Source organism: Phoenix dactylifera, chromosome 15, assembly GCF_009389715.1.
Source record: "Phoenix dactylifera cultivar Barhee BC4 chromosome 15, palm_55x_up_171113_PBpolish2nd_filt_p, whole genome shotgun sequence".
NCBI lineage: Eukaryota > Viridiplantae > Streptophyta > Magnoliopsida > Arecales > Arecaceae > Phoenix > Phoenix dactylifera.
The window spans coordinates 11,494,192-11,522,188 of record NC_052406.1 but is presented as its reverse complement, the minus strand read 5'-3'; the positions used below and the strand labels follow the sequence as shown (position 1 = coordinate 11,522,188).

The following is a 27,997-nucleotide window of genomic DNA, read 5'->3' as shown; positions in this document are numbered from 1 at the left end:
TTGGCCATTTCGAATATAAAAATATATTTATATAAGTTAATAAATATTTTTAAATTTATTATATATTATAAAATATATTTGTTAAGATAAATAAATTTTGGTATGTTTTGGTGCATAAATAAATATATTAATTATTAATAAATCCCATTTTGGAGTTATCTATAATTAATAAATATTTATTAATTATGTATTAATAAATAATTTTTATTAGTAATATATATTAACACATTTATATGTATCAATATATTATTATTATTATAATATAAATATAATATATATTGATATAATTAATATTAAATATAATATAATTAGTATAAATATTAATATAATATAAGTGATGGTATTTTCGTCAAGAAATAAATTGGCTCCAGTGGGAACCTAGCATGAAAAAATAAATACCATCTTTTGTTGGTATTTAATTTAAACTAATATATGATTTATTTTTTTATGTGAAATTATCTCTAACTAAATATGCCCTGCTTGTCAGGAGCATTTTCATCCGTGTTTGGAAATTTTCTTCATCAGACAGCTTTCAAATCTGCGTCAATCGGACCCGAATCCAAATACTGGAATCCGGTTCACGCCCGACCCGAGATTCCGATTTAAACCACGCCGGAGTGGACCGAACCGCCCACGTTCCCCTAAGCGCCCTCAACAAAATCAAGAACTGCACGACCGCTAAAACCCTACCGTCATTCTTCTGAAGCCCCTCTCCTTTATCCTCTCGGTTCACAGCGGCACCGTAGAGGAGAAACAATGGCGATGTCGAAGCCCAAGAAACCCCACCAAATCCCCGAAGACCTCGAGCTCCTCAAATCCGACGTCGCCTCCTTCGTCTCCTCCCTCGGCCTCGCCCCATCTTCCGGCGCCTCCGGTGCCGGCTTCGACGACTCCGACTTCCGGAAAACAGGTTCCTTCAAACCCCCCAAAAGCCGAGATCCCAAACCCTCGGCTCCCGAAAAGATCGATGGCGGCGAGAAGAAGAACAAGAAGGACGACTCCGATTCCAAGCCCAAACCCAAGCCCAAGCCCCATCCTTTGCAAATCGATCCGTTCGAGAACGCTAAATATGACAAGAACCTCCCCATGTTGCCGTTGATGAAGGCGAGCTTGCTGTCGGGGTACTGGTACAATGACGCCGACGATCTGGAGGGGAAAGTCCTGGGGCCAGAGGGGAGGAAAAAGGTCCCGTCTTTGGGGATCGAGGAGCTGAAGAGGCTCGTTTCGAAGAAAAAGGAGGTCGCGGAGAGGTTGCTGCGGCAGTACACGCTGGACTATGATTCGTCGAGGAGGAAGAGCGGGGATATGAGGCTGCTTGAAGTGACGGCAAGGTCGGGGACATCGGCGGATAAGGTCTCGGCATTCACGTGCTTGGTCGAGGACAATCCAATCGCGAACATGAGGTCACTCGATGCGCTACTATGTGAGTCCTCTTTCATTTGATGTTTTATGCAAAGCATCCAGAAAACGGGGGTTTTCTTTACATTATTTTATCCAGTTCATCGAAGAAACCTGAATTCATATTTTTGATGGCCTCAAAAGAGTCTTCCCAAATTAAACCCTGTGAAATGTTACATCTAAAATCTACTGGAGCATGTATACAGTGTTTCTCAGGGAGTCTACCATACATATGTATATTTCTTTCTGAATTGACTAAAATATTCCACAAGAGAAGATGATGAAATCGGGGTCTGACCTTAAAAGCATCTATTATAGTAATGAGGGTTTTAAGTTCATACATTTTTTATATTTTGGAGTAATGGGAGTTTCTTATTATTATCTAGTGTTTTGGATGTCTTTGAAAGTTCAAGGTAAGCTCAGGGCCATAGTGCTAAAATGCTGCAAATTGGAGTGAGAAACTTTAGTTTGACAGCAATAGTCTTGGACCAGGGAAGGCAACATATCAAAGAGTGATCACCAAACTATACTCATGCTTAGTCCAAGGGTGGTATTTATGCCCTTGGAAAATTGGGAGATATAATTTCCAAATATTAGCATTACTTGAATCAGAGTCTGGAATGAAAGTTATGGTCCGAAAAAGGCAGAGGCATGAGGTTGGAAGAATCCATTTGACCAATGCGATTGATAGTTTTGCTTGACATGATTCAAATAGAAATTTATCATTGAACTGATAATTGATACAGGAAGGATTTTTGTGCTATTTTCAGGTTATATGGTGTTGATTCTTGAGAAGAGGACATGTTTAAATGCCAAATTAGTTTATGGTGAAATGTTTGAAGAGCACAGGGGCCTAAAAAGCATAAAAAGATACTGTGTACCCAAATTAATTTTAATAAAAATAGAATGAAGATAAGGCCAAAGTCAAGATGACTTGGACAAGGAATACCATAGAGTGATGGAATGATCCAACATTCAAAAGAATGGGTAAATAAATGAAGAACTTTATAAAATTGAGTTACAACTGGGTGAATGAAGTGGAGGGTTTCTTTCAAGGTGATAAGACCAATGCATATCTTAATGAATTAAGCTAAATTATAGAGTAACAACATTGCTTGCTATGTTGTATGCCCTGAATGTGAAACAACAAAAAGGATCCAAGAAAACAATTTGAATGTAACATAAATGAAAATACTGAGATAGACGTCCGATAACATTAGGATTGATGGAAGAGTATATTAGAGGAACTATTGAAATTTTCCAAATAAGAATAAAGCAATAGAGAATCAATTGAGATGGTATTGGCATGTGAAATAGAGATTGAGGAGTTTTGACAAGGAGGGATACTTGAATCTTTGTTGAAGGATTTAGAAAGAGAAGGCAAAGACCTGATTTAACACGGATAGAATTTGTGAGTGAAGTTCAGAAAGGTTGTAGTAATACTAGAAGTAGCACTTAATAGGATTTGTTGCTGAATGAGGACACATAGAGGAGATCATATAATTTGGGGAAGGTTTGATGGTTATGGCATTTGTTTAGATCACTCTAGGAGACTATCAAATTATATCTTCCTAAAAATAAACAAGCTTCTATATATTTTGCTTTTGTTTCATCACTTTTTTGGTTAGAGTAATTCTTACTGCTTCTGGATAAAGGCTCACATGTGGATGAACTATTCTGCAACGATCTTTTCATCGATGCAGTCTTGACAAGGAAAGAGAAGGCAAAGACCTGATTTAACACGGATAGAATTTGTGAGTGAAGTTCAGAAAGGTTGTAGTAATACTAGAAGTAGCACTTAATAGGATTTGTTGCTGAATGAGGACACATAGAGGAGATCATATAATTTGGGGAAGGTTTGATGGTTATGGCATTTGTTTAGATCACTCTAGGAGACTATCAAATTATATCTTCCTAAAAATAAACAAGCTTCTATATATTTTGCTTTTGTTTCATCACTTTTTTGGTTAGAGTAATTCTTACTGCTTCTGGATAAAGGCTCACATGTGGATGAACTATTCTGCAACGATCTTTTCATCGATGCAGTCTTGACAAGTTCCTACAAGCTATTGACACAAAATATTGCTGGTTAGCTAGGGGTGGAACCAGGATCATCACATTGGGTGGCCAAATATAAAAAGGAAGAAGAATGCTATCACAAGCCATTATAATTTTAATATGGGTCATTATAGAAATTAAAGAGAAAAATTTAAAGTGATGTTTATATTAAGCTCTTAATGTATTAAGACATTTATAAATGGCATTTCAAGGGAATAGGGCTTATAATAATGATAATGGTTTTCGAGACATTTTTCTTTAGATATGATTTCTGTGTTTAAATTCCTAAATGGGCCACATTACCAAATTATGGTGATTAATGTAGTTATATAATGGAATTATAAGTGGGCATCTAATAATATTTATTTATATATTTATATCAGTTATTTTGTACAATATTTATACTATACCATCACCAAAATGGCATGGCTACAATAAAGAAACAGGGACTACAATAAATGATGATGAGTTTTTTATATGTGCAAACTGACAGAAGGGATTCACAGCTATGAAACAAAATGAGAGAAAAATGCGTAAAAGGAAAATAATAATAGAGAGATTTGGGAGAGAAAAAGGCCATGGGTCTTACTAATCTTGCTCTTTGATATAATTTTTCATGTACCTTCTTTAATAGAATTCCTAGCTTCCTTGATTAGAGTTTTTGTTAGAATACAAGAATCCTAACTAACTAATTTTATGCTAATTCAAACATATACTAATGGACAAAGGGTGCTGATCCACCATCCATTGTCTTTGTCATGTATAAATATCATATAATCTTTTTAAATTATAGAGGGCACATGAGATTAGTGGCTACAAACAGGATGGTGGGGCCGCACATGGAATTTGTGGGGTTGGGCATCATATATTTCAGGAACCATGTTTAGAGAAATTGGTGAACTTTGGGGGGCTGTGGCCCCCTTCAGCCCCCCATTGGATTCACCACTGTGGCTAGCTGAACTTGTAAATTGATTTTTCTGCCTCTATAATTGATGCGACTACAAGTCTGCCCAGTTGTTCTTTTTTTTTTTTTTTGGTGATTGCACAGTTATTCTTAAAATCATTAGATCTTAAAAAGTTAGATGGCAACCACACACTTGTGAGATGATCACATCAGAGTACTGGCCTAATGGCAATGCTCTGATAGATCTGTAGATAATAGAAAAAGAAAGGAAGGTAAAGAAAAAAGGAAGAAGATAGCTCAAGAGAATTAAACCAGCAGGGAGAATAAGCGGATAACCAAGGTGAAGACAGGAGAGGAAAAGAACAAGAAAGATTAGGCAGGCATACTGCTTTAACTGAACCATGCGTATTTCTCCTCTATATTGATAATAATTTCCATGTTAACAGCTTCTGGTTGCACAACCAAGAAGCCTACTATTTTAATGGCCAGCAACTGATGTTTGTACTTCTTCATATGTGAGCCTAAAGTCATATTGCTTAGGCCCATTTACATTTATTTGGACCAGTAACAGATAAATAAAGCAATGCCATGGTAATTGTATAATATTATGATCTAAAATAAGCAGTTTTAACAACACATCATAATCAAGAGTATTGTATGATCATTTTTTTTGGTTCATTCCTTTTCATTCTGTTATTTTGTCCATTTTTAATCTTTTCATGATAGGTAATTAAGTTAAGGGGCTGTTCTGTTTAATGCAGCTATGGTGACGTCAAGGGTAGGGAAACGCTATGCATTTACTGGCTTCGAAGCACTAAAGGAGTTGTTCCTGTTGAGGTCTGCAGCATATCCTTTTGTAGATCTTGTCAAAAATTTTCAATTTTAGTAGGATGCATCTTATCCTGCTTTTTTTTTACTTATAGTATTTCTTGCTGCCCAATACGTGAAAATCTTGAATGTTGTTTAGATACAACAACCTCTGTTGTAGCTATGACTGTCATAGCTCATGCTGTATCCCTAAATATATCAAACCATTTTTACTGATTGTGAATATTTTTGGTGGTCGTCTTAGTGCTTGCTTCTATCAATTATATTATTTCAGTGTCATTGGTCAATATTTGATCTTGTGGTCGTCAATGCTTCTTTACTTTCTTGCACTTTTCTTCTTATTTGACATGATTGTTTGTTCTCATAATGATAAGAGGCATTAGCACATCTTGCATGTTTTCTTATAATGAAGTTATAATATACCAAATTCCTGTGCCCCCCCCCCCCCACCCTCTTCTTTCCCCTTTCCAAGGAAAAAAAGGAAACGAAAACAAAGTGGAGATCAAGATATTAAGAGATATGCCATTAGATGTGAACTCTGTGATTTTAGCCTTGGGCCCATTATAAGATATCTAAAAAGAGGAGATTCATTAGATCTTCGAAAAACTAGGGAATATTAGTGAGAAGGTATGTGAAAGAATCAGGAAAGACTAATTCAGATTTTTTGCATGTAAGGATATGAATAAACAACTTCCAACGGTTTGCAAATTTTAGCAGTATACTTCACTTGGCATGCATAATGAAAAAGGTGTGCATCGGTGCATCCATATGGGCAAAGAGGGTGGGAAGGAGAAGGGGGGCATTATGATTTACAAAAAAAAGAAAAAGCAAGATTCATGTGGATAAGTCATTGGTAGGATTCAGGAATGAGAATTTTAGTAGGATGCGTCTTATCCTACTTTTTTTTTTACTTATAATATTTCTTGCTGCCCAATACAGGAAAATCTTGAATGTTGTTTAGATACAACAACCTCTGTTGTAGCTATGACTGTCATAGCTCATGCTGTATCCCTAAATATATCAAACCATTTTTACTGATTGTGAATATTTTAGGTGGTCGTGTTAGTGCTTGCTTCTATCAATTATATTATTTTTCAGTGTCATTGGTCAATATATGATCTTGTGGTCATCAATGCTTCTTTACTTTCCTGCACTTTTCTTCTTATTTGACATGATTGTTTGTTCTCATAATGATAAGAGGCATTAGCACATCTTGCATGTTTTCTTATAATGAACTTATAATATACCAAATTCATGTGCGCCCCCCCCTCTCCTTTCCAAGAAAAAAAGGAAAAGAAAACAAAGTGGAGATCAAGATATTAAGAGATATGCCATTAGATGTGAACTCTGTGATTTTAGCCTTGGGCCCATTATAAGATATCTAAAAAGAGGAGATTCAGTAGATCTTCCAAAAACTAGGGAATATTAGTGAGAAGGCATGTGAAAGAATCAGGAAAGACTAATTCAGATTTTTTGCATGTAAGGATATGAATGTTTGGAAACAACTTCCAACGGTTTGCAAATTTTAGCAGGATACTTCACTTGGCATGCATAATGAAAAAAGAGGTGTGCATCCACGTGGGCAAAAGAGGGTGGGCAGGAGAAGGGGGGCATCATTATGATTTACAAAAAAAAGAAAAAGCAAGATTCATGTGGATAAGTCATTGGTAGGATTCAGGAATGAGTTTCAAGGAATGTTTTATGGTGGTTCTGCTTCAAGAGTTGGTGTTTAGCTTTATATACATACAAATGTTAGCTTTGTTGTATGGAAAAGTGCTTGCGGCAATGGGAATTGTGTTGGTATTTCAGACATTTGCAAGAAATTGATCTTGAAAGAGGTTGTGAGAAGGAAGCGGATCAAATGGAAGCTTGGATTGCATCATGCACAGTTGATGGAAGATGAAATGCAGTTGAAATGCAGTTTCTTTATGATGTTGAAGATCTCTGTAGATTGTCACTTAGAATGAAAGTGGTGGAAAAGAAGTTTGCTAGCTTTTCTAACAGTTTCAGTGCTTGCAAGATACATGGGTTGTGTTGCTGCTGTTAGATGGTCATATAGCAATTCCTGAACCCAACTTATCAATATTCCTAAATGAGATAAGACAAGACCATTTCCATGGTTCTCTTGGTGGTTGTAGTAACCATCCTACATAGTTAAGGCTTTTGTTGTATTTATGCTGGACATTATTTGGTAATTGGTATACTGACTTCCAAGAGGATTTTAGAAGTGAAGATAAGTGGACTTGACAGTTGAGATTGAGTTGTCGAAAAGTTAGAAAACATAATTTCTTGCACAATGCTTCTTCACAGGGGGAAAGTTCATGTAATATTGCAAATCTTAGATGATGTTTAACTTGCATGAATGTATTGGAAGATGAAGTGGCTTTATGCCAAGATGGCACATGGACTTCTTTCGCTTCCCTTTCCATCAGATATAAATAGCTTGCTTTGCTGTCATTTCTGTGAGAGGACATTCGATGATTCAAATGATGCTTTTACCAAGCGCAAAAAAACCTGGAACTTGGATTTTTTTTTTTAGTTAATCTACCCTCACAAAGCTGGCACACCAATAAGATCTAATTTTATGTGTTAGCTACAGTTGGTGTGCTTTGCTCAAAGATTGTCGATCATCATGAGATACAAACTACTTTTAATTGCTTTCTTTTCTTTGCTGCTGTATAATGGGTTTAGCCTTCAAAAGTAACAACTATTTTTCTGACATCTTATTCAATGTTTATCTTTTCAGGTTACTGCCAGATCGCAAGTTGAAAAGCCTTTTCCAACATCCCCTGGATAATTTGCCTGAAACAAAAGATGGTTTCTCTCTTTTACTGTTTTGGTATTGGGAGGAATGCTTGAAGCAAAGGTGCGTCCTTATTAAAACAAACCCTCAAAATCTAAAGAAGGCTAACACACACCATATGTTTCAACTTATACTTGATGTTGCTTAATGTTCTACTTTAGATCTTAATGTTATTGAATTAATTATGCATGTTTATCATGGAACCATTTTTTTCATCCCTTCTTGTTGTAGGCAATGCTCCATTATATACTTGTATTGAGCATCTTCAAGTATCTTCACTACTGTTATTCATGATTTCTTAAACCTTCCCCCAGTCTATGACCCTTCATCCATCGTCTGACTATTGCTCAACCTTCCTGGAGTTTAAATTGCAATGTTTGATTGAAAACCAAGGAAAAGAAAAACTTCTTCAGCTGAAAGTTGCGATATTTTTCATCTGACCTCCAATGACAGATGAATTTAAACGTACCTTAATGCAAGTATTGGAGAAAGAGGCCTAAATATTTGTGCGGAAGTTATGGAGATTGGAACTGATAAGTTAGATAACTATAAATGACCATACTTAACCATTGACTTAGAAGAATCAATTATTGACATGTAATTCATGACTTATTTGGAGTCTACTTTAGGAGCCAAAATTATATATATATTTTTTATTTTATTCTATGTGGTCTTTATTATGTTCAAACATTTTCATTATAGATATGAACGATTTGTTATTGCACTCGAGGAAGCACTAAAGGATATGTTACCTAATCTCAAAGACAAAGCAATGAAGGTTAGTACACAATCCTCTTTCCTTTCAAATCTCTACCTACACAGTTGCAAGTATGCTGGACATCTTATGCTTGGTTTGGTTGAGTCCTTTTCTGCATACATTTCAGTGCTATATTGTGAGGATGTTATTGTGCTGTTTAACTTATTACTTGCATGTTACTTTTTCAAAATTATGCTTCGCACATAGCCTTGTTATAGCCTTGTTTGTCAGTTAACATAATATATTACTTTTGAAAAAGACTACTGGGTGCTTAAGTTTCTGAATATCACCTGCAACTTTTATACAAGTCTGGTATCATTTTTGTTGTGAAGATTTGATTTCTTAAAATATTAATTTATCAAGGTCTCTTCTGACTAATGAATTGCATATCAAATTTTTATTAACAAAAAGAAGATTGAACTATATTTTGTTTAGAAAAACTGATCATATCATGGTACATATGGCCTTATACCTTGGTATTATGAGGTATGTACTGTGGTAAGTAGTGCCCATTTTTAAGGTGTACCAAAGTAACATACTACTGTAGATGCTGTGCTATACCACCTATATCAGCAAACCATTATGGGGGGAATACCATGGTTCAAACCATGACACTCTAGTACCATGGTACTTCAACCTGCATATATATCGCCAATGCCTAACCACTTGCTGGAGTAGCATGATGTTGCATGATTTGTTTTAAAAGCACCACTTTTTTGTTCTGTGATTAATTTGCCATTTTTTATTTTTTAGTCTTTTTTTAATACTAATGTACATTTATTTACAACTATACATAGGGTCTATATATTTGTGCATATGGATAAATTTACATTGTTCTATTAAAAAATTGCTCTCTGTTTAGCTTGCCATTTGTTTACTAGTCCTCCTAATAGCCATCTCAAGTATATACACATTCATAAAACTAGTGTCAAGAGAGTCTTTGCAAAATTTTGTAATGATTTGTTTGGGACTTGGGAGACATGCAACTGGAAAATCATTTATTATTGAATTTCTGCAGTTTTTTTTTGGTAAGGACTAGTGGGCTGGTGAGAGCATATTGAGATCCTTTTATGCCGAATTGCTTGGGTAAATACTAATGCATGCTCAAGTAATTAGGCCTCGTTTGGCAGAGCTGTTGACAGTAGAGTTTTCATAAAAAGCTATTTGCTGTTTAGTAACTACATTTCTAAAGTGCTGTAGAATTTTAATATGTATTTGGCAAACAAACTGAGAAAGTACTTTTGGTATGACAAAATGGCCATAAAAAGGACATTGCATAGTATTATACAACGGAGCATAATAAAATATAATATATATTAATACATAAATATATGATATAGTATAATATTACTATAATATAATATAATATTATTATAATATTGTATACTATAGCATAATAATATAACATAATTTGATATTATATAACATAACATATCAATGTATTACGATATAATATAATATAATATAATATTTATAGTATAATACAATAATAAAGGTATAAAATATTATAATTATAATTATTATATGTTAATAAATATAAAAGTGACATTTTCTATAATTATAATATTTTATTATGGGTATTTTGGTTAAAAAAATATAAATCAAAACAGCTTTCTGATATATGCTAAAAGTGCTTTTCCGAAGAAGCTCCATTTTGGAGCTTTCTCCCAAAAAGCTGTTTTAGCTTTCTGGCAAAACTAAAACAGCTTCTCGATTTTTTTATCAAACATCTCTATTCTATTCAAAAGTACTTTTGGAGGGTCAGAAAGTGCTTTCTAGCCCATCAAAAGCTCTGCCAAATGGGGCCTTAACCTTTGGAGTCGAAGCATGTCATGGTGCTATATTTTGGTTTTCTGGAGGACAACTTTGTTTCTTTTTTTTGGCTTAGATAATAAGATATGTTTGATAACGAAGTGGTTTCTTTTTATATTGGTTGTCATTACCACTATTTACAAATCTTCTAGTGTGTGGGTGATTTTTGACATTTTTAGGGTTCTTTACATATTAATCCCTGAAATCTTTGACATTTTAATATTAATCCCTGATTTGCTCATGTTTATAACTTTATATAAATTTATATAAAAACTTTGCAAAAGTTCTATGTTTGTACATGTGAGTCTCGGGAGTTGGCATCTTCTCACTCACTTCGCCTTCTTTTTCGGGATTTGGGTGCTAGGGGACCAACAGTGGAGGGGAACATGTTAAGGGGTTGGTTAAGTTTGAGAATTAGAATCTAAAATGTCCAGAAGATATGAAATTAACACTTCTAGGAGAATAAAAGTAGAATATTCTGTTGTCATCTAGTTAACTTGAGGGATGTGTAAACAATATGTTGCAATATTTCAAGGATTAAAATACCACAAGGAATATTTCAGCGACCAATGTGCAAAAAAAAAAAAGAACCTTTTTTGTATACCAAAAGATGCCCTGTTATGTACTTTAATGGTGATTTCTTGAGGGGTAAGTCAGGAGCACCACATGTTTCTCATGGCAAAGCATAGCTCTTTAACTGGAGTAAATAATTTATCATGTTTTTGTTGCTTTTCTTTGCAGACAGTTTACACCCTTTTGAAGAGTAAATCAGAACAAGAGCGCAGGTTGCTCACTGCTCTTGTCAATAAAGTAAGTAACATTTCTCTACCTGCAGCCTGTCTTCTGCTTTTTTATTTCAAGCTTCATGAGTGCTTTTCTTTTTATATTTCTCTTGTAAAAAGTTCTTATCATTTCTTCATTTTTGGGACAAGTAAAGAAATCCTGTCAATAATGAATTTTAATTGCAAATAGTGCAAAACATGATCCATTGTTGGCTTCACGCAGCTTGGTGATCCGGAGAGGAAAGCGGCATCTAGTGCTGCCTATCACTTGTCTTGCCTCTTATCTGCACATCCTAATATGAAGGTAAATCACCTTTTCCCTGTCCCTGGTAACAAAAGTCAAATACAGTTTATAGTTGCCTTTTTTCCCTCTTCTATTGATTAGATTCAAATTGGCCCGATCCTATTTTGTTACATTTGGTCAGGTACCCAGACTAGCTTTGACATATAGTTATGAGAGTATATTGTAACCCTTGAGCCATATTGCAGGAACGGAGTACTGCTTAAGCTTGACTGATGGACATCAATTCCATTTGTCAGTATGTTGAAATTTAGAAGCTGAAAATGTCAGTAGATGAGGAATCAGGATATGCAAAATTATTATATTAATATTTATTATGTTTTTCAGTGCTGGTCTGTCTTGAGTTTCATATCCAGTCATGCCAGTATGCTGATAATGGTCCTGACAAGCGAAAAAATATGGATTCCTTTTCTGATGTATTTTTTTTATGTTCTCAATTTGCATTTATTGACCAGATATTTGAGTACATAATGACAAAAAGATTGAAGATGCATATCTTTAGCTTGATTGCCAATTTTTCTTTTCATGAGTTTCTGTATATAAGTCATACATTAAGTCCTTTAATCTGTATGACTTCTGTTCTTTAAGTAATGAAGATATCAACAAGAAAGGAAAAATGCTAAATTAGATATCGGGAAAGTTATGTATTCCAGCTAAAACCTTCTCTCTTGCTAAGCTAAAAAAAAGAACAAAAGGAAAACGAAAAAACCCACCAAAAAAAGACCCCACTGGGAAAGGAAAAATGGTATTATAGACCATAACATATTTACACATATGTTGTTGTATTTGCATGTTTAATTTGTGATGTATTTCTTGCTTCATTGTTGAGTTTTCCAGTCAGTCTCATATTTGTATTTTGTTTGTACTTTTCAGGCAGTGGTTATTGATGAGGTGGATTCGTTTATCTTTAGACCTCATATTGGATTGCGTGCAAAATATCAGGCTGTATGTTTCCATCATTTGCACCTTTTTTGTTGTAAAATAACACACTTTAAACTGTCTACTAGTTCTCTTCTCTTTCTTTTCTGTTTTTGGGTTGTTTTGGAGTTATAAAAATGAGATATAAGCTAGCTTCTCTAGGAATCTGCAGTCCTTTCCTGCATGATTCAGGGGGCGAATGATAGTTTTAATTGCTGATTGTTTTTCCTTGCTGATATTTAATTTTTCTTAGAAGATTTGCTCTCTGTATCAACTAATCTTCATTGCACGACTTGAGAACTGCTGGTAGGTGTGGGAATGGTGATGGCGATCCTGCTGTAAAAGTGCTAGTATGCATGGGTATTTTTGACTCTTTGGGAGCAATTGATATTGGCAGAGATATGTTCTCGATGGTGCCCATCATATTGTTAACAATACATTGTTAATAAAAATAGGAAATATAGATGCCAATATGAATAGCACTTTCCTCTGATGGAACTAAATAAAACATAAATGTGTTTAGATTAATGAATAAATTTTTTAGCACAAATTGGGCATCTAACATTGTTCACTATTATGCATATTGTGGCGCAGATGTTGACTTCATCTGGCACTTATTCTTTCTGCTTCAGATAAATCATTTTTGTTCATCAGTTGAAGTGCATGTTTAACCATATAGTTTTGCTGATTGCCTCTTTCATATTCATGTCGTTTTTATTTCTTAAAATATAATATCTTGTTATATTAAGCCTTCTTGTTGTAATAATTACGTATTCTTCTGCAGGTTAATTTTTTGAGTCAGATTCTTCTTAGTAAAAAAGGAGATGGACCTAAAATAGCAAAACGTTTAGTTGATGCATATTTCGCACTCTTTAAGGTACAGTTCAAACTTCTCTGTTTTGATATGTGCTTTTGGAGCAAAACTCATCTCATCGCCATGCTTTGCCATCTTCAATAACTAAATGCTTCTTTTCAGGACAAGATATAACATCCTAGTCATTATCTTGCTAATTTTTGTTGTTTTTCTGTTCTTTGAATAAAGATGAGAATACATGCATTGTGGGGAACCATCATTTTTGGTTAACCTCAGGTTCTAGATATCATGATCATATGTTCTCTCTTAATCTCTCTTTATAATGCTATCTCATTAGTCTGATGGCCAGCTTTATTATTACAGTCAGAGCTGCTTTCCTTCAAAGGCGTATCGAGTGTTGTCCTCTACTTTTTGTAATAAGCAAAGTCCAATTACAAGAACAATTCCTATGAATTCTCTTAATAGCTGTTGTTTTGACAGGTACCATGATGAATTGACAGTCAATTCTAGAAGTTTGACAACATATGCAATGGAAAAAGCAAGCAATGATTAGAGCCAGAAATGAAAGAAAAGCAATTAAAGGAACACATACAAATTGTTTATCATTGCTCATAACATGTTTTTCTATGATTCCTGAACAAAGAAAAGATGAGTAGTCCTGACAGCTAAATATGCTTCTGAAGAAGCTTTGCATGCTTGTGCAAGTGGGATTATTACACCTGGATCTTTTTTGACTTGACCTGAATGATATTCAAGTCTCAAGCTATGCCCGAAACATGGACCACTAGGTTAGGTTTAGCATTGGTGCTAGAACCATTATTTTAACCCATTTAGGCTGCATTTGGTTGGAGTAAGTTAACCTAGAGTAAGTGTGTTAACTTACCCTAACCCTCTTTACTCCGGAATAAAGTACTCCACCCGATAGGGTGGAATAGTTTACTCTAGGTTAGGTGGAATAAGTTGTTTTAGAAACCTTGCAAAATGCCTGTTTTGCCCTCGGAATAAATTGGTTGCTTTTTTAGTGTTTGTCAGGTTAAGGTCGAATAAATGGGTTGAAAGGGTCTTTTTTCCATTTAACCCTCCTTTAATCCGCAACCAAATGCAGCCTTAGGTCGTAATCTTGGTTTGGCAAATGGCAATGATGGATGCAAACAAAAAATTAGATGCACTGACAACTATATTGACGAACAAAGTTTCAATAATTTGGGTATGACCATGGTATGCTGAACCAGCCTGTACTGGCCGATTCAACCCGTACCGAACCGGTACCGGATCTGACCGGTCCGATTCGGTGTTAAAAACCGGTACCAGCCCGTACCGGCCTATACCGGTTCTAAATTTTTTTGAGGCTTTTGGATGCGTGAACCAAATCGAACTGGTGGTACCAGTTCGGTACCGGCACCCATCGGTACATCAGTACGGTCGGTACGGCGGACCATGCGTATGACATAAGTTAAATATCAAAATCTAATGTGACTTGAACCTCTTTTTCGTAGAATTAGCATCCAAATTCGAAATGATACCTGACATATTCCTTCTGCATCCCATTTCTTTTCCATTACACTTTTAAATGTGCATTAGTAATGCTTATTTACTAATTGCTAATCATGTTCAAAAGTTTATCTTCTATACTAGTCCCTGAAATGTTCATAAAAAGCAGAGGTAATGTCAAACGTATCCTTTTCAGCTCGTGTATCGTTCTAGTTGAGATGCTATCACTTCTTGGGAAACCTATCAGTCTATCTCTATTGTTACATCATTAGAACGGTAAGCAAACTGTTTGAATCTAGCAAATGGATTACTCTGGCGGCATTACAATATTTCTAAATAGTGCCCTGCAAGGGGACCAGCGCACTATTTATATATTAAATGGTGGTACAGTTTGAAGCTTGAACCATTCAAATTAGTCTGAAGCGATTTGCCTTTAGTTTTGTCGTGTCTTTAAGTAGTTTGATGGGGCTCCTTTTATGGATGTGATTTGTTGCATTCTCCATTCTAAGGTTCTAGAAAAGATTCTAGTTATATAACACTTTGAGCGTACACACCTGCTTAAATTGTACATCCATTTTAATTTTTTCAAGAATTATTCTTAGTGTCTTGTATCTGCTATTTCAGGTACTGATTTCAGAGGCTAATGATGGTGAAAAGATGTGTAAAAAGGCAAAAAACAATAGGAAAAGTGTAGATGGAGAGGAAAAAAGCAAAAAAGTTAAAGGTAAAATGACAAGCTCTCTTCAAAATGGCAAAAAGGAACCATCTCTGGGATCTAATGTTGAGATGGATTCTCGGCTTTTGTCTGCAGTCCTAACTGTAAGTATGTCAAGATATCCGTTAATATCTACTGCAAGGATTGAAATAACAGTACTAAGGGTGATAACGATTTGAGGATTTTTTTTTTAATTTTTTTTTGGGGCCTTTAATATGTAATATGGATATAAAGTCAATCTTTTTTTTTATGCACTGTATGGATATGAATTGTATTGAAGTTCATTTGGTTGCCTACTGTATTGATCTAATGGGCATTTGTACTGTGGCATAATTGACTATGGGAGTGCATTGTCTGTAGTACTGTAGCACAAGTATTAAATTTTGTTCTCCAATCTCTACCATGCAAGGTCAAAGCTTCAAGCTATTTAAATGGTTGCAAAGTCTAGATTTCCATATTTTGGTTGTTGAATAATTTTAGCATGTTTCCTTTTTATTATTGAGTCGGATAATTCTGTTTCTATTATAATTTTGAACATGCTTTAATGCTTGATCGATTTGCCATTTACGTTTCTAACTTTGTCAGCCAACATGCCCCTCCACCTTTTTTGTTTAAAAAAATGTGCCCTCCCAAATGGGATGGGCTTGGTACTGACTGAACCAGCCTTGGCTTTGGCTCATACCAATTGGGATGGCCGGTTCTTCCCATTCCCATGTTTATATTTTGAAAAATAAGTTGCTGTCCTGATTGAGACAGGCTTCATATTGGCCTTGTTACTGGTTGGTGCTGATCAGGACAATTGGTACATCCCTATGATGTGGGGATGACTCTGCATCCATACTAGTGCCAATTTCATGTTGGAGAAGTACAGTATTGAAGGTACCGTCTCGCTCTACCAGTTGTTGAATCCATGATCTACTGAAATGTATTATAAGAGAATCAGCTGTGTGACTTGTGCATCCATAGATTGATTGAGACCGTAGTTTCCTAAAAGATTTCGTGATTAGTTATTATGAGTTCAATGTGGATTTTTTTGCTTATCATTCCATGCAAAAATGATCACTAAAAAGGAAAATATCAAGGTATAAACATGGGATTAGGTAACCAAAACAAAAAAAGACTACCTACTTTAAAAAATAATAAATATGGAGTGTATGTTAAGGACATCTTTTTGATATATGTTACCTCTAGATAAATCTTCCAGTCTTCCTAAGTCTATGAAGTGTAATTATGCAAGCTTTCTTTTGCAAGAAACAACAACAAATCTCATCGTTAAATTATTTAAATTTTAATAATATTTTGAATATTAAATATTAATAGAAATATTATTTATATAAATAAAAAAGTAAAATAAAAAAATAAAAATACTAAAAAGGTACTTATCATTCATTGGCATTGGTGGGGGATGACCTTATGATAAAGAACCAGAGTTCAGGTAGAGAAGAAAATAGAGAAATAAAAGTTTTAGCTCAACATATATGTATGTCTGTTTTAAAAGCGCAAAGAGTAATTGATCAGATTCGCGGACGTTCCTATGAGGAAACACTTATGATACTGGAACTCATGCCTTATCGAGCATCTTATCCAATTTTACAATTGGTTTATTCTGCAGCAGCAAATGCTAATCATAATATGGGTTTGAACGAAGCTGATTCATTCATTAGTAAAGCCGAAGTCAATAGGAGTGCTATTGTGAAAAAGTTAAGACCTTGGGCTTGGGGACGTAGTTATCCAATAAAAAAACTCACCTAATACAAGGTGGCAATTATGCATGTTGTTGTACTTGCCATCGGGCATAAACAAAATTTCCAATCTGAAAGTGATTGTATTTGATGATTTCTGTTTAAGTTTCTCCTGAAAAATAGTTCTTCTTTCATGTTTGGAATAATTTGTTAAGGTGGATATTCAGTATTTTTAATGTTAATTAGACATCTAGTGTTGGCACCTCATTTTTTGCAGGGAGTTAACAGAGCATTTCCTTTTGTTTCAAGTGATGAAGCAGATGATATTGTTGAAGTTCAAACGCCAGTACTTTTCAGATTGGTGAGTTAATGAGCTGGACATCAACATTCCTAGACTTGTGCAGGATAGACACATCCTGGCCTGGCCTGATTTTTACCATGCCTGGGTTTAGGGTTTTGGCCTGATGGCCTGAGCCCAGGCCTGAAATTTTACGGGATTGACATTTCACAACCCAGCCCAGCCCAGCCCGATTTGTATAATATATATAATATTTTAGTATTATGTGTATTATCAAATATTCAAAGTTTGAAATTAGGAAAAAGAAAAGAAAGAGGAAGGGATGGGAGAACCCTGACCACTCATTCAGTGGTTACCCACCCCCGCCCCCAACCTGCACCAGCCTCTTTCTCTCTTGTCCTCCCTCTTTCACCCCTCCCCTTTGCTCTGCCCCCTTCTCTCTCTCTCTCTCTCTCTCTCGCGGCCCCCCTCCCCCAATCCCTACGAAAATGAATGCCACCACAACCACATCTCCCTCCCTCTCTTTTCTTACCTCCTGGCGGGCTGGTCAGGTTGGCCCAGGCCCCCTCATTTCCAATTGGTCTAGGCTTATGCTCATGTTTTCATGTTCAAGACCAGGCTGGGCCGGTTTTGGGCCGGAGATTTTGGCCTTGTTGTCAGACTTCGACTGGCCTAAACCCAGCCGGACCCAACAGTTGCACAGGTCTAAACATTAGTAATGTTGGAATTTCATTCTTGAAAATAAGGTTGGTATTGTGGAACATTCATTCAACTTTATCCTTTTGAATGCAGGTCCATTCTGGAAATTTCAATATTGGGGTTCAGGCATTAATGCTTCTATATCAGATCACTTCCAAGAATCAGATTGCAAGTGACCGTTTTTATCGTGCTTTGTATTCAAAGCTTCTGACTCCTGCTGCCGTGACTTCATCTAAGGTCATCTGCCTTTTGCGTGCTGCCTGCTTCATGCTTTTGTATTTGAAATTTCCAGTGTAATCGTTGCTCGATAGTTCATTCACTGGATGAATGGGCTCATGTTGTTTAGTTCTGGTGCCTGCATTTAGGGATCCTGAATGTTCACAACTTAAAAACCGCAATTTTTTAAAACAATTAAAATTTAATTGATAAACGGAATAAATCTAGATAGATAATCAGCAAAGTGTCTCGCTTATTTAAAATTTTCAAAACATTTTATATACATGCATCAAGAATTCTTCTGTTAGAAATCAAGTTTTGTAACCTCTTGCAGTTTGGTCGTCCAGGTCATAACCCCTAAACAGGCATGTTAAAACCTGTCCTTCACATGCACTGCCTTATGTATTCTTCATTCCAGTGTTGAATATAGGAACATGCACTGGAACTCCATGCCACATTCTATCCCCCCCCCACTCCCCCCCCCAACCGAATCACAAAAAGAAAAACCAATTCTTTTTCCTTTCCCTCCATTGACATCTAGATAAGCTCTTCAGAAGCTCTGATTATTCTCTTGTAAAGAATAACCAGATTGCACCGTAGCACATTGCTTTTACATTTTTGATAATTCTCGTTTCTTAAAGATCAATAGAAACTGCATTTCAAATAATCATGTGTTTTACGAGCTAATATATATTTGTAATGCACGTGTAGCCACTGAGTTGGCATATTCTCTCGACTGGAAGGGGGTTGTTGCAAATTGTTGGGATGCCCCTTGTAATTCTTTCCCACTAGTTAGTAAATTTATCTTTTTCACTCATTTTTAGAAATATTGGAACATCATTGAAACTCAAATTGAAGGCTGATTTGTAGATCGTTAGGGGTTATTAAGAAATTAGCTGCAGCATAGCGATCAATGAGTAGCTGCTAATGGCTTATCCAATGTTTCAACCTTCTGGATTCTTGTGCTTATTTGCCACATGGATGCTTGTTGACATGCATGTTTCTACACAATGCACAACTAGTTTCTTAAATCTGTTGTGCCTGGTTTCAAGGACCTATGTGAAACATGGTGATCAGCTTGCATGCCGATGGATTTCCGTCTAGACACCTTGGTAGCCATTTATTAGCATCCATTGAAGCAGTTTTAAAAACCTCCTGCTCTGTTCCTTAAGGTCCTTTTATCATTAAAACATTTATTTTAGATTATCATCCGTTTGCTTGAATATGTCTTTGTTTCTTTAATATATCAACAATGTTTCTTTGATGTTTCAGCCAGAAATGTTTCTTGGATTACTGGTCAAAGCAATGAAAAACGATATAAACTTAAAGCGGGTAGCTGCCTTTTCAAAAGCGCCTCATGCAGGTTGGTGATGAAACTTGTCTATCTCATACATATGGGAGTTTTTTTCCCATTATTTTAAATGTGATTTGTCTTGTTCTTTGAAACTGATTTTCATGGGCTTCTCTCCTCTTGAGATGTTTCTGGCAGTTGCACTCTTCTAGTCTGCTCATTTTTGTGCAATTGCCAAAAATACAAATTTATTTCACTAGTTGAACTAGTGACTCAATTGACGCATGCTTCTGCATTATGCTGGTCAACTCTCTGTTTTTGGTATTCTAATAACTGAGATGGTTGGATATGGAAAAAACCTTCTCAAAACGGAATTATCCAGTTCATAGGCTTTTGTGTTGGTTTGTAGGTGACATTTATAGCATTAAATAACTTATGATTTATTGATACCATATAGTTGAACTTCCGGAACATTTATGTTTAACTTAAGGTTGTATTCTTAATTCTGGTCGAGGTTGTTTTGACAATAACCACTGCATATCCCTTTTCATTTTCGTCCTTAAAGTTTGGTCTCTGTGGTATTGAGAATAATATGCAATGGTTGAAATGATTCTCACATAAGTGCCATTTTAATAGTTTTGACTTAAGTTGATTATGTATACTCATTTATTCAGTGTTGCCCTGACAATCTGGATATGGCTTCAAATGTTAGATTCCATGGAATAGTAATAAATTTCAAACAAATCATAGTTGAAAATTGCTTATCGATATCACTGGATATGGTGACTAATTTCGACCTAGGCCATTCCTGTTTGGAGTTGTGCTTAGGAAGTCTTGTGGAAGCATCCTTTTAATTAGTGGCTTTTTTTCTGATGTTTGAGATTCTAAGGAGCTTCAATCATCTTTTCCTTAAGGCTGTTTGTAACCTGCTGCAGTCCACTGTTAGTTTGCAGGGATTCAAAGAATGATATTTCTGTGGCTACAGAAACTAAAAACTGGGGCAGCTTGGCTGCTGTTATTGACAAAATTCCAGCATCTCTTTCGGCCATTTCCACTCATGCTTCTTGTGGCAGGGAAGCACTTCATATATAAGCAGCTGAGCTGAGCAGCAGCAAGTTCTCATACTTTAATTTGCCTAAATTAAACAATGACCTGGTGTTTTTCTATGGTGAGAAAACTGATTGATTTGGTCGTCCGTCTCATTCAATGTCTTGAGATGAGACTTCTGGTTCACCAAATGTAGTGTTATGTCATTGTTCATGAACTTGTTTATTCCAAATAGTTTTGACAAGTCTTGATGATCATGGTTATTGTTCGGCAATTGAACTGCCTGAAGAGTAATGGCCAATTCCTATTTTTAAATCTGTTGGTTACAACAATGCATCACACACGGACATTGTTTTCTATATAATGGAAATGATCTGAGATACCCTCTACCATGTTGGTGAAGGCATTGTTTTACTTTTATTTCAGGTTTTAAATACCCTCTACCATGTTGATCTTTACCACCTTAGTTTTGTTCTTTGAACAGGCAGCTCTTCAGCGCCCCCCTCAATATGCATGGTGGATGCCTATTTATACTATCTGAGGTTCTTAAAGCAAAGCCACCCTTGTGGGTATGTTTTTTCTTTACACCAATGGCAATTGAATATTACCCTTAGGGTCTTGGGGTTATAAAAAGATGGTAAGGCTTCTACTTCCCCAATTTGCAGGACTGTGGTGCTACAAAAATGAGTCTGTTGATGATGATCTTGAGCACTTTCGAGGACATCAAGAAGGCACCGAGGATTTGGCTATGACACCATCTGGGAAATTCAGCAATTCAGGCTGTTCCAGTGCTTCACAAGCTGGTAAAAAAATTGCAGAATTCAAATTATAAGGAGGATTATGACTCTGAAGTCGATGATGGTTCAAGAATTAAAACTGTAAGTGATGGAAGCAAAGAAGAAGTTCAACCATCTCATATGAGGTCAAAACTACCTGCAGGTTACGATCCACGTCATAGGGAACCCTCCTACTGGTATTAGTTTCCATCTCTCAAAGTATCTGCTTTATTGTCTGAAATACATTACTCAATACTGTTGATTTCCCCATGTCAGACATGCTATCAAACTCCAAGCTTTAAACTATGTTAGTTGCCTACTGTGCATGCAGTAGAAAAATGTGACTAGTTATCTGTCCAATTTAATTTTTTTGGAGAAAGATCCAACCTGTGTGCAAGGTCCCTGAACCAGTACCGAGACCTATATTGGTCGGCGGATGGGTCGGTACAGTATCGGTTCGGTACCGTACTGACAAATGGTAACGCTTGGGCGTGCCGATTTCGTACCGGGCACACCCCATTTTTTTAAGAAATTTTTCAAGTTGATTTAATTGGTAATCAATATCTTTGAATTTTTTTAATGATTTTTAAGTCTAATTTGATGTTTTTTATATTGTTTGATATTTTTTGATGTTTCTATGATTCCGGTTTAATCTAAATGATGCATCTTATTGTTTTAAAATGATACAAAACATAAAATAATTAGTGAGATGCTGCATGCCATAAGAAGCAACATGAAATATTCTCAAATCAAGTAGTAAGGTAAAAATATAAAATAATACAATCAATAACATATATTTAAAGTACAACATACATATTGATATCTAAAATCTCGTCATGTGGCAATGCCTCTCGCAGATATTCGGATCATTAGCATAGTCAGAAGGCACATCAGCCCATCTCTTTAACTAAGCGGCGATATAATCTTGTATGTTCAACCTTTTAAAGAACACCACTCCGAGTTATAAGTATTTTTGGATCTCTTGCTGAAGCTCTTGCTCTGAGAGGTGTCTTCTGACTGATAAACTAGCTGATAAAATGGTTGTGAAGGAGCTCATCTGAATAAGCCAGCAACAAAATTCGATCCATAAGATGCTCCGGGCTGCATAGGATAGTAGCCATTGAAAGATACCTTAGACGCACCATATCCATAATCCATATTCATATGCGTCATGGATTGTCCGTGGCTGCGGATAATAGAATCCAGTATAACAATTTAAAATCTGATACGTCTATAAATCTTATTCCATGTGCGAGATTATTTGCAGCTGCATTGTGTCTTCCCGAATGACCTCGAGGAGCTTGTCTTCTAATATGCAATCGAATTCTCGCGGGCTTCCACTAGATTGTACACCATGGTCCTCTATCCAGTGTAGCCATGCATAAACTGAGACTCATCGGTGAATTGAAGGCCACCTTGCGGCTGTCTAATAAACAGTGGTCTCATGTCTACTTCTTTTCTGGTCAGCAGATCCATGACCACCAAAATTGTTGTTCCTAGTCTCTAAATTTGAGTGAATTTGTTCCTCCACACTCTCCATTACGAGTTGTAAGGTGCCTTTTGTTTTTTCTCTTTTGGTATGGTGGGCAGCTGCCTTTTTAGCAATCCATGGCACTGGCTGCCTGCTTACCCTTCGTTCCACTCTCTGTTATGCTTATCCTTCGTGCCCCTCTCTCTGGCTATGTTAGGAGGTATGTCGCCCTTTTGACCGAATCGATCGGGTGGCATAGTGGTCTCGTTAGCATCTCTCCAAACATATATCCGAGGATGTCTTGGATAAGGAGTCGTGGTGATCGACTCCTATATGGCTATGGCTGATCAACTGGAAGGATGTGGAATATTGCTCTTTGCCCATTGTCCTGCATTGACCCTAGCCTCGTTGGCTACGAAACAGACCGATTGTGGAGACAATCCTCTCTCATCAAGCTCCGGTTCTGCTGCTGGCCCACAAGCCATCAATCATAGGATCTCCTCATCATCAACGAAGAATTATGGATAAGATTGTGTACTTTAGCTCCACTTTCTCATTAATGCACTTCAATCTCAACCTCAGATTGTTGTGAACATATATAAGGTTGTTGAGGCATTTTTGTGTCAAACGGTTTCTCTTGCTGTAGATGAGGACAAAAGTGACCAGTTGCGCCCACATTCACTCAAGAAAATCGATGGAAGAGGATCCAGATAGCTAGCCGCTTAAGATTTTTTTATGGACAAACCAAAATGAATCCACCATTCAGCTGTAAAAATATGGAAGAAAATTACATTATAGGATAATATCATATTACTAACCATCTAGTGCCAGGTAAATAATCTCTTGATGTGTTAATATATTTAGATTCAATTTTTCTTACTTGCGACAGCTGTGGAGACTCCAAAGGCTGTCAGTGCCCTCTCTAAATATTTTGTCTGTAAAAAAGAACCGTCTTATAATATGTTAATAATTGAAGATACCAGTTAATTTGTATATCTCACTTAAGTTAACTTACCTCTTCTAGACAGGGCTACGACTTCTGAATCAAGCTCCATCTTGTAAATCACATTACGCAGAACCGGCCAAAAAGTTCGTCATTCTATATCGATTTCAATTACGGTGTACTAAAATCGAGGGTTCAGATAGTGTGTTGCAGATACAGTTCGTTATTGTCTTTGTAAAATTTAGAAGTACAAGAGCAGCCTAATTTTCAATATTTCGTTTACTTGCTAGATGCAAGTATTTATCCATCTGGTAGTCTTATCGTCGCTCAATGATGTCGATGTACTCCTGGGCGTTACATCGGATCTGCCTTTTTGATTTGAATCTTTTGCCCTCTGCATCATGTTTTACGGCTAAAACAAACTTCCAAAAACAACACTTGTTTTATGGCACACCTTCCTTCCCAACCACCTTGTTTTTAACAAAAAAGTAGAGGGGGAGGGGGCCTGGTTCCAAACCGGGTCGACTCTATGCGAACTGGGACGGTTCGCACCGAGTTCCAATGGAATCGGCCAGTTCCGAATGGTTCTAGACCGGTTTCAGCGGTTCGTCCAGTAAGGGCCTTTCTGGCCGGTTTCGGTCAAGTTCGGAACTCGCTGTGGCGTAGTTCGGGGTCGGAACCGATTCCAATAGGCGAACCAACCCGGTTTCCCACTGATCAGCTACTCGGCTCGGTACGGGCCGAACTGGGTGGTTCGGTTCGGTTCGGCCTACCTTTCTTATGGGTATAAATTACAATGATCGTGGATTTGGGTGGTTTCAGATCAGTTTCTAGTCTCCTCGTCTTAGTGGTTACTATTTTGCAACACATATTCGAAAGTGATTCCAATGAAAATTGTTTGTACCCTTCTTTTAGAGTTGATTTCTTATTATCCAAACTAGAGCATTTCATGGTACTTAGTAATTGGATCTTGGTCACGGCCATTCAGTCATCTGTAGAAGTTTGTCTGAATTTTCGACATTTGGTAACAAAATAAATCAAAGTATAGGGATACACGTAATGCTTAGAGAACAAATAGAAAAACCAGATTTATGCGATATCAAATTTCTGTAATTCACGATCTGCAGTTTGAATTTCTGCATGTGCCCTTTTATGTTGGTTTATAAACATGTGCAAATGATGGAGGGGTGTACTTGTGTGCTCATAAAATGTGGATGTTTGTGAGCATTCTGCTAAATGAATCGATGTCCTTTTTTTTTTGGGAGAGGGGGGGGGGTTGTGGAATGGATTGCATTTTCTTTTTGGTCCGATGTGTTCTAAGTTGTGTAGAGTGATGCTATGGATTTGTCAATTGTCTGGCATACTAGGGATTTTGCGACCTAACTCCATTATTACCACTTGTTTTTGATACCATGGTGCGTAGATCCATTTAGAAGTAGTAGAATCATGGTGATAGTGTTATATCATTTTATTTCTCTTTAGTTCTTGCATTTGTGTCATTCTCTATCTTCCTCTCCATGAAGCAAATGTATCTTTTAACGTTTGCAATAGAGGATACTGCTTGTGGATATTTTTGGTTTAAAGGGTCATATATAACCAACTGCATCCTACTTTAGTAATTGCATCATGGATACAGTTTGAGTTTGTTTATCTTGTTTTAATAGCAATGCGGACCATGCAAGTTGGTGGGAGTTGACAATATTGGCTGCGCATGTGCACCCATCAGTAGCGACCATGGCTCGGACAATATTATCAGGAGCCAACATTGTTTATAATGGTGATCCACTAAATGACTTGTCGCTTGGTGCCTTTCTTGATAAGTTCATGGAGAAGAAACCAAAACCAAACCGGAGAGCAGAAGGTACATGGCATGGTGGATCTCAAATTGCACCTGCAAGAAAGGTTTGTCTCTTAACCACACAATTTTCCTTGCTACTGGAGGCGCTTTCCTCATTGTACTTCATAAATGTCTGGTCTTGGTTTTATAACTTGGTCGATCTCATAACCTTGTAATTGCATTTTTGCATAGTTTATTGGGTTTGCTAGTCAATTATGCAGCAAAGATACTAATTTTAGGGATGTTTGAATGCTCAAATACCTTATCCATAATGTGTCCTGTATGTTGGTGTCCCTAGAATTTTGGGATTTTGGAAATTACCTTTGACATACGAGGTACTGTTTATAGATGTGGCTGATTCCATTCCATAACCAATGGTGGGCCCTATCATATATACCATTCCAAGTGCATTTTCCCTCAAAATATGTGGGATATTTTATGGTATTTCATTCAGCCATCCAAGTGCTCTAGCTCATGCAATCTATCAAACATTGTCTAGTTGTCTTCATGGCACGGTCTTGACTCTTGACACTATCTAGTCATTAATTATAGAAACGTGGTCTGGATTTTATTATCATGACTTGCTAGATACACAAATTTTTCTAAAATGTTTTCATTCACTGGTGATTTTCTTTGAAATTTGGAATATGTCATATTCTTTCTTGAAAATATTGATCTGTTTCCCGAAATAAAGAAATGCTCTATTTCTTTGTGAACTTCTGCATAAATATTTCGTACAGTGTCTTTGTGCATGCTTTATCTATATGATGCATTATTATCAGTCATGCTAGTAACATTTCCACTTCCTCTGCATGAACGCTACTTTTGAATTTTATGCTGCAGCCTTTAATTTATTTAGTGGATTATCTAATTCATATTTTGCTCTCCTTTATTTTGCTAGTATTAGGTGTGTGTGATGCATGTTTGATGGATGTTGAGGGCAGACATGTAGATACAAAATAAAGGATACAAATACATAGTATACCTTTAAAATAGACATCTCTTTTTCTCTGAGTCATTTTTTAAATTAGCTCATGCGAGAGTATTTATCAATGAGACAGGCTTTACACCTTGTCTAGCATCATGATCGCTTGGTTATAAAATCTTTCAAGTCTACGAAATCATGTCTGACAGATGTTGAGGGCAGACGTCCACATACAAAATAAGGGATATTAAATCCATAATATACTGTAAAATATGAACACCTTTTTCACTCCCTGCATTATTTTTAAAACAGGCTACTATTTGAGTATTGTCAAAGAGAAGCCCTGCCGCTTGTTTGGCATATAATCACCTGGTTATGAAATCTTTCTTATTATATGTTTTAGAATTTGCTTCTTTGATTCCTCCTGCATCAACTCCTTCCCTGTATCCTGTTGGACATGGTACACCTTGCCTTTTCTTATAATCTTTTTCTCACATTTCCACAGCTGTGGTACTTTAGCTTCTGACTTCACTATTTCTGGGTTGGCAATTGTCATAGTATTTGCTTCAATTTTTTCCTTATCTATCTATATGTATATGTTGTAAATATGTACATGCATACGATTGTACATATGTAAATGGGCATATTTTCGTGCGTAGATACATTTAAATTATGATCTCGAGCAAACTGTATCTTATTTACCTTGACATGAAATTTGATTTTTGCCATCCTATGCTCTGTTTCTTATGAAAAATAGATCATGTTTTTTCCAAATTTTTAGGTCACATTTATCTCCAGTAAACTGACCTGGCTTCTTTTGTCTGCAGCTTGACCTGAACCATCATCTAATTGGTGACGAGATACTACAGTTGGCAGAGGATGAAGTGCCTCCTGAGGATGTTGTCTTCCATAGATTCTACATGAACAAAACAAGCTCGTCAAAGAAACCAAAGGCAAAGAAGAAGGCCTCACAAGATGATGAAGATGCAGAGGACTTTCTGGATGCAAGTGACGAGAGTGAGGAAGAGGAGATTGATAACATGCTGGGTTCTGGGCATCGCCCATTGGAAGAAGCTGATGGAGAATATGACTATGATGATCTCGACAGAGTTGCTGATGAGGAGGATGATGACTTACTTGGAGATGGGAGTGATGCAGAGGCTGGTTCACCTCCCGATCTTGCTGCGAGAAAGCATGATGAAGGTAGTTGCTAGCGACGACGAAGACGACG

The 27,997-nt window shown here is 36.4% G+C and overlaps 1 protein-coding gene across 1 annotated transcript; it reads left to right on the top strand.

Annotated features, from left to right (window-relative positions):
- Positions 1-655: 655 nt before the first annotated feature.
- LOC103705879 (CCAAT/enhancer-binding protein zeta-like) lies at positions 656-27,997 on the top strand. The gene is made up of 17 exons (XM_039134495.1): positions 656-1,423; positions 5,122-5,197; positions 7,935-8,054; positions 8,694-8,769; positions 11,302-11,370; positions 11,566-11,646; positions 12,517-12,588; positions 13,346-13,438; positions 15,491-15,685; positions 17,541-17,624; positions 18,354-18,497; positions 19,749-19,839; positions 21,050-21,104; positions 21,299-21,383; positions 21,576-21,787; positions 25,669-25,906; positions 27,594-27,997. The coding sequence occupies exons 1-17, from the start codon at positions 757-759 to the stop codon at positions 27,978-27,980; spliced, it is 2,745 nt and encodes a 914-aa protein (XP_038990423.1). The 5' UTR covers positions 656-756; the 3' UTR covers positions 27,981-27,997.

What these genes read in the sequence shown, in the direction of transcription:
- LOC103705879 (XM_039134495.1), top strand. Translation starts at nt 757, where the DNA reads ATGGCGATGTCGAAGCCCAAGAAACCCCACCAAATCCCCGAAGACCTC. An exon ending in AAGGAGTTGTTCCTGTTGAG is followed by an intron (nt 5,198 to 7,934) that starts GTCTGCAGCATA and finishes TTATCTTTTCAG; the next exon opens with GTTACTGCCAGATCGCAAGT. An exon ending in AAGCAAAGCCACCCTTGTGG is followed by an intron (nt 21,384 to 21,575) that starts GTATGTTTTTTC and finishes TGACACCATCTG; the next exon opens with GGAAATTCAGCAATTCAGGC.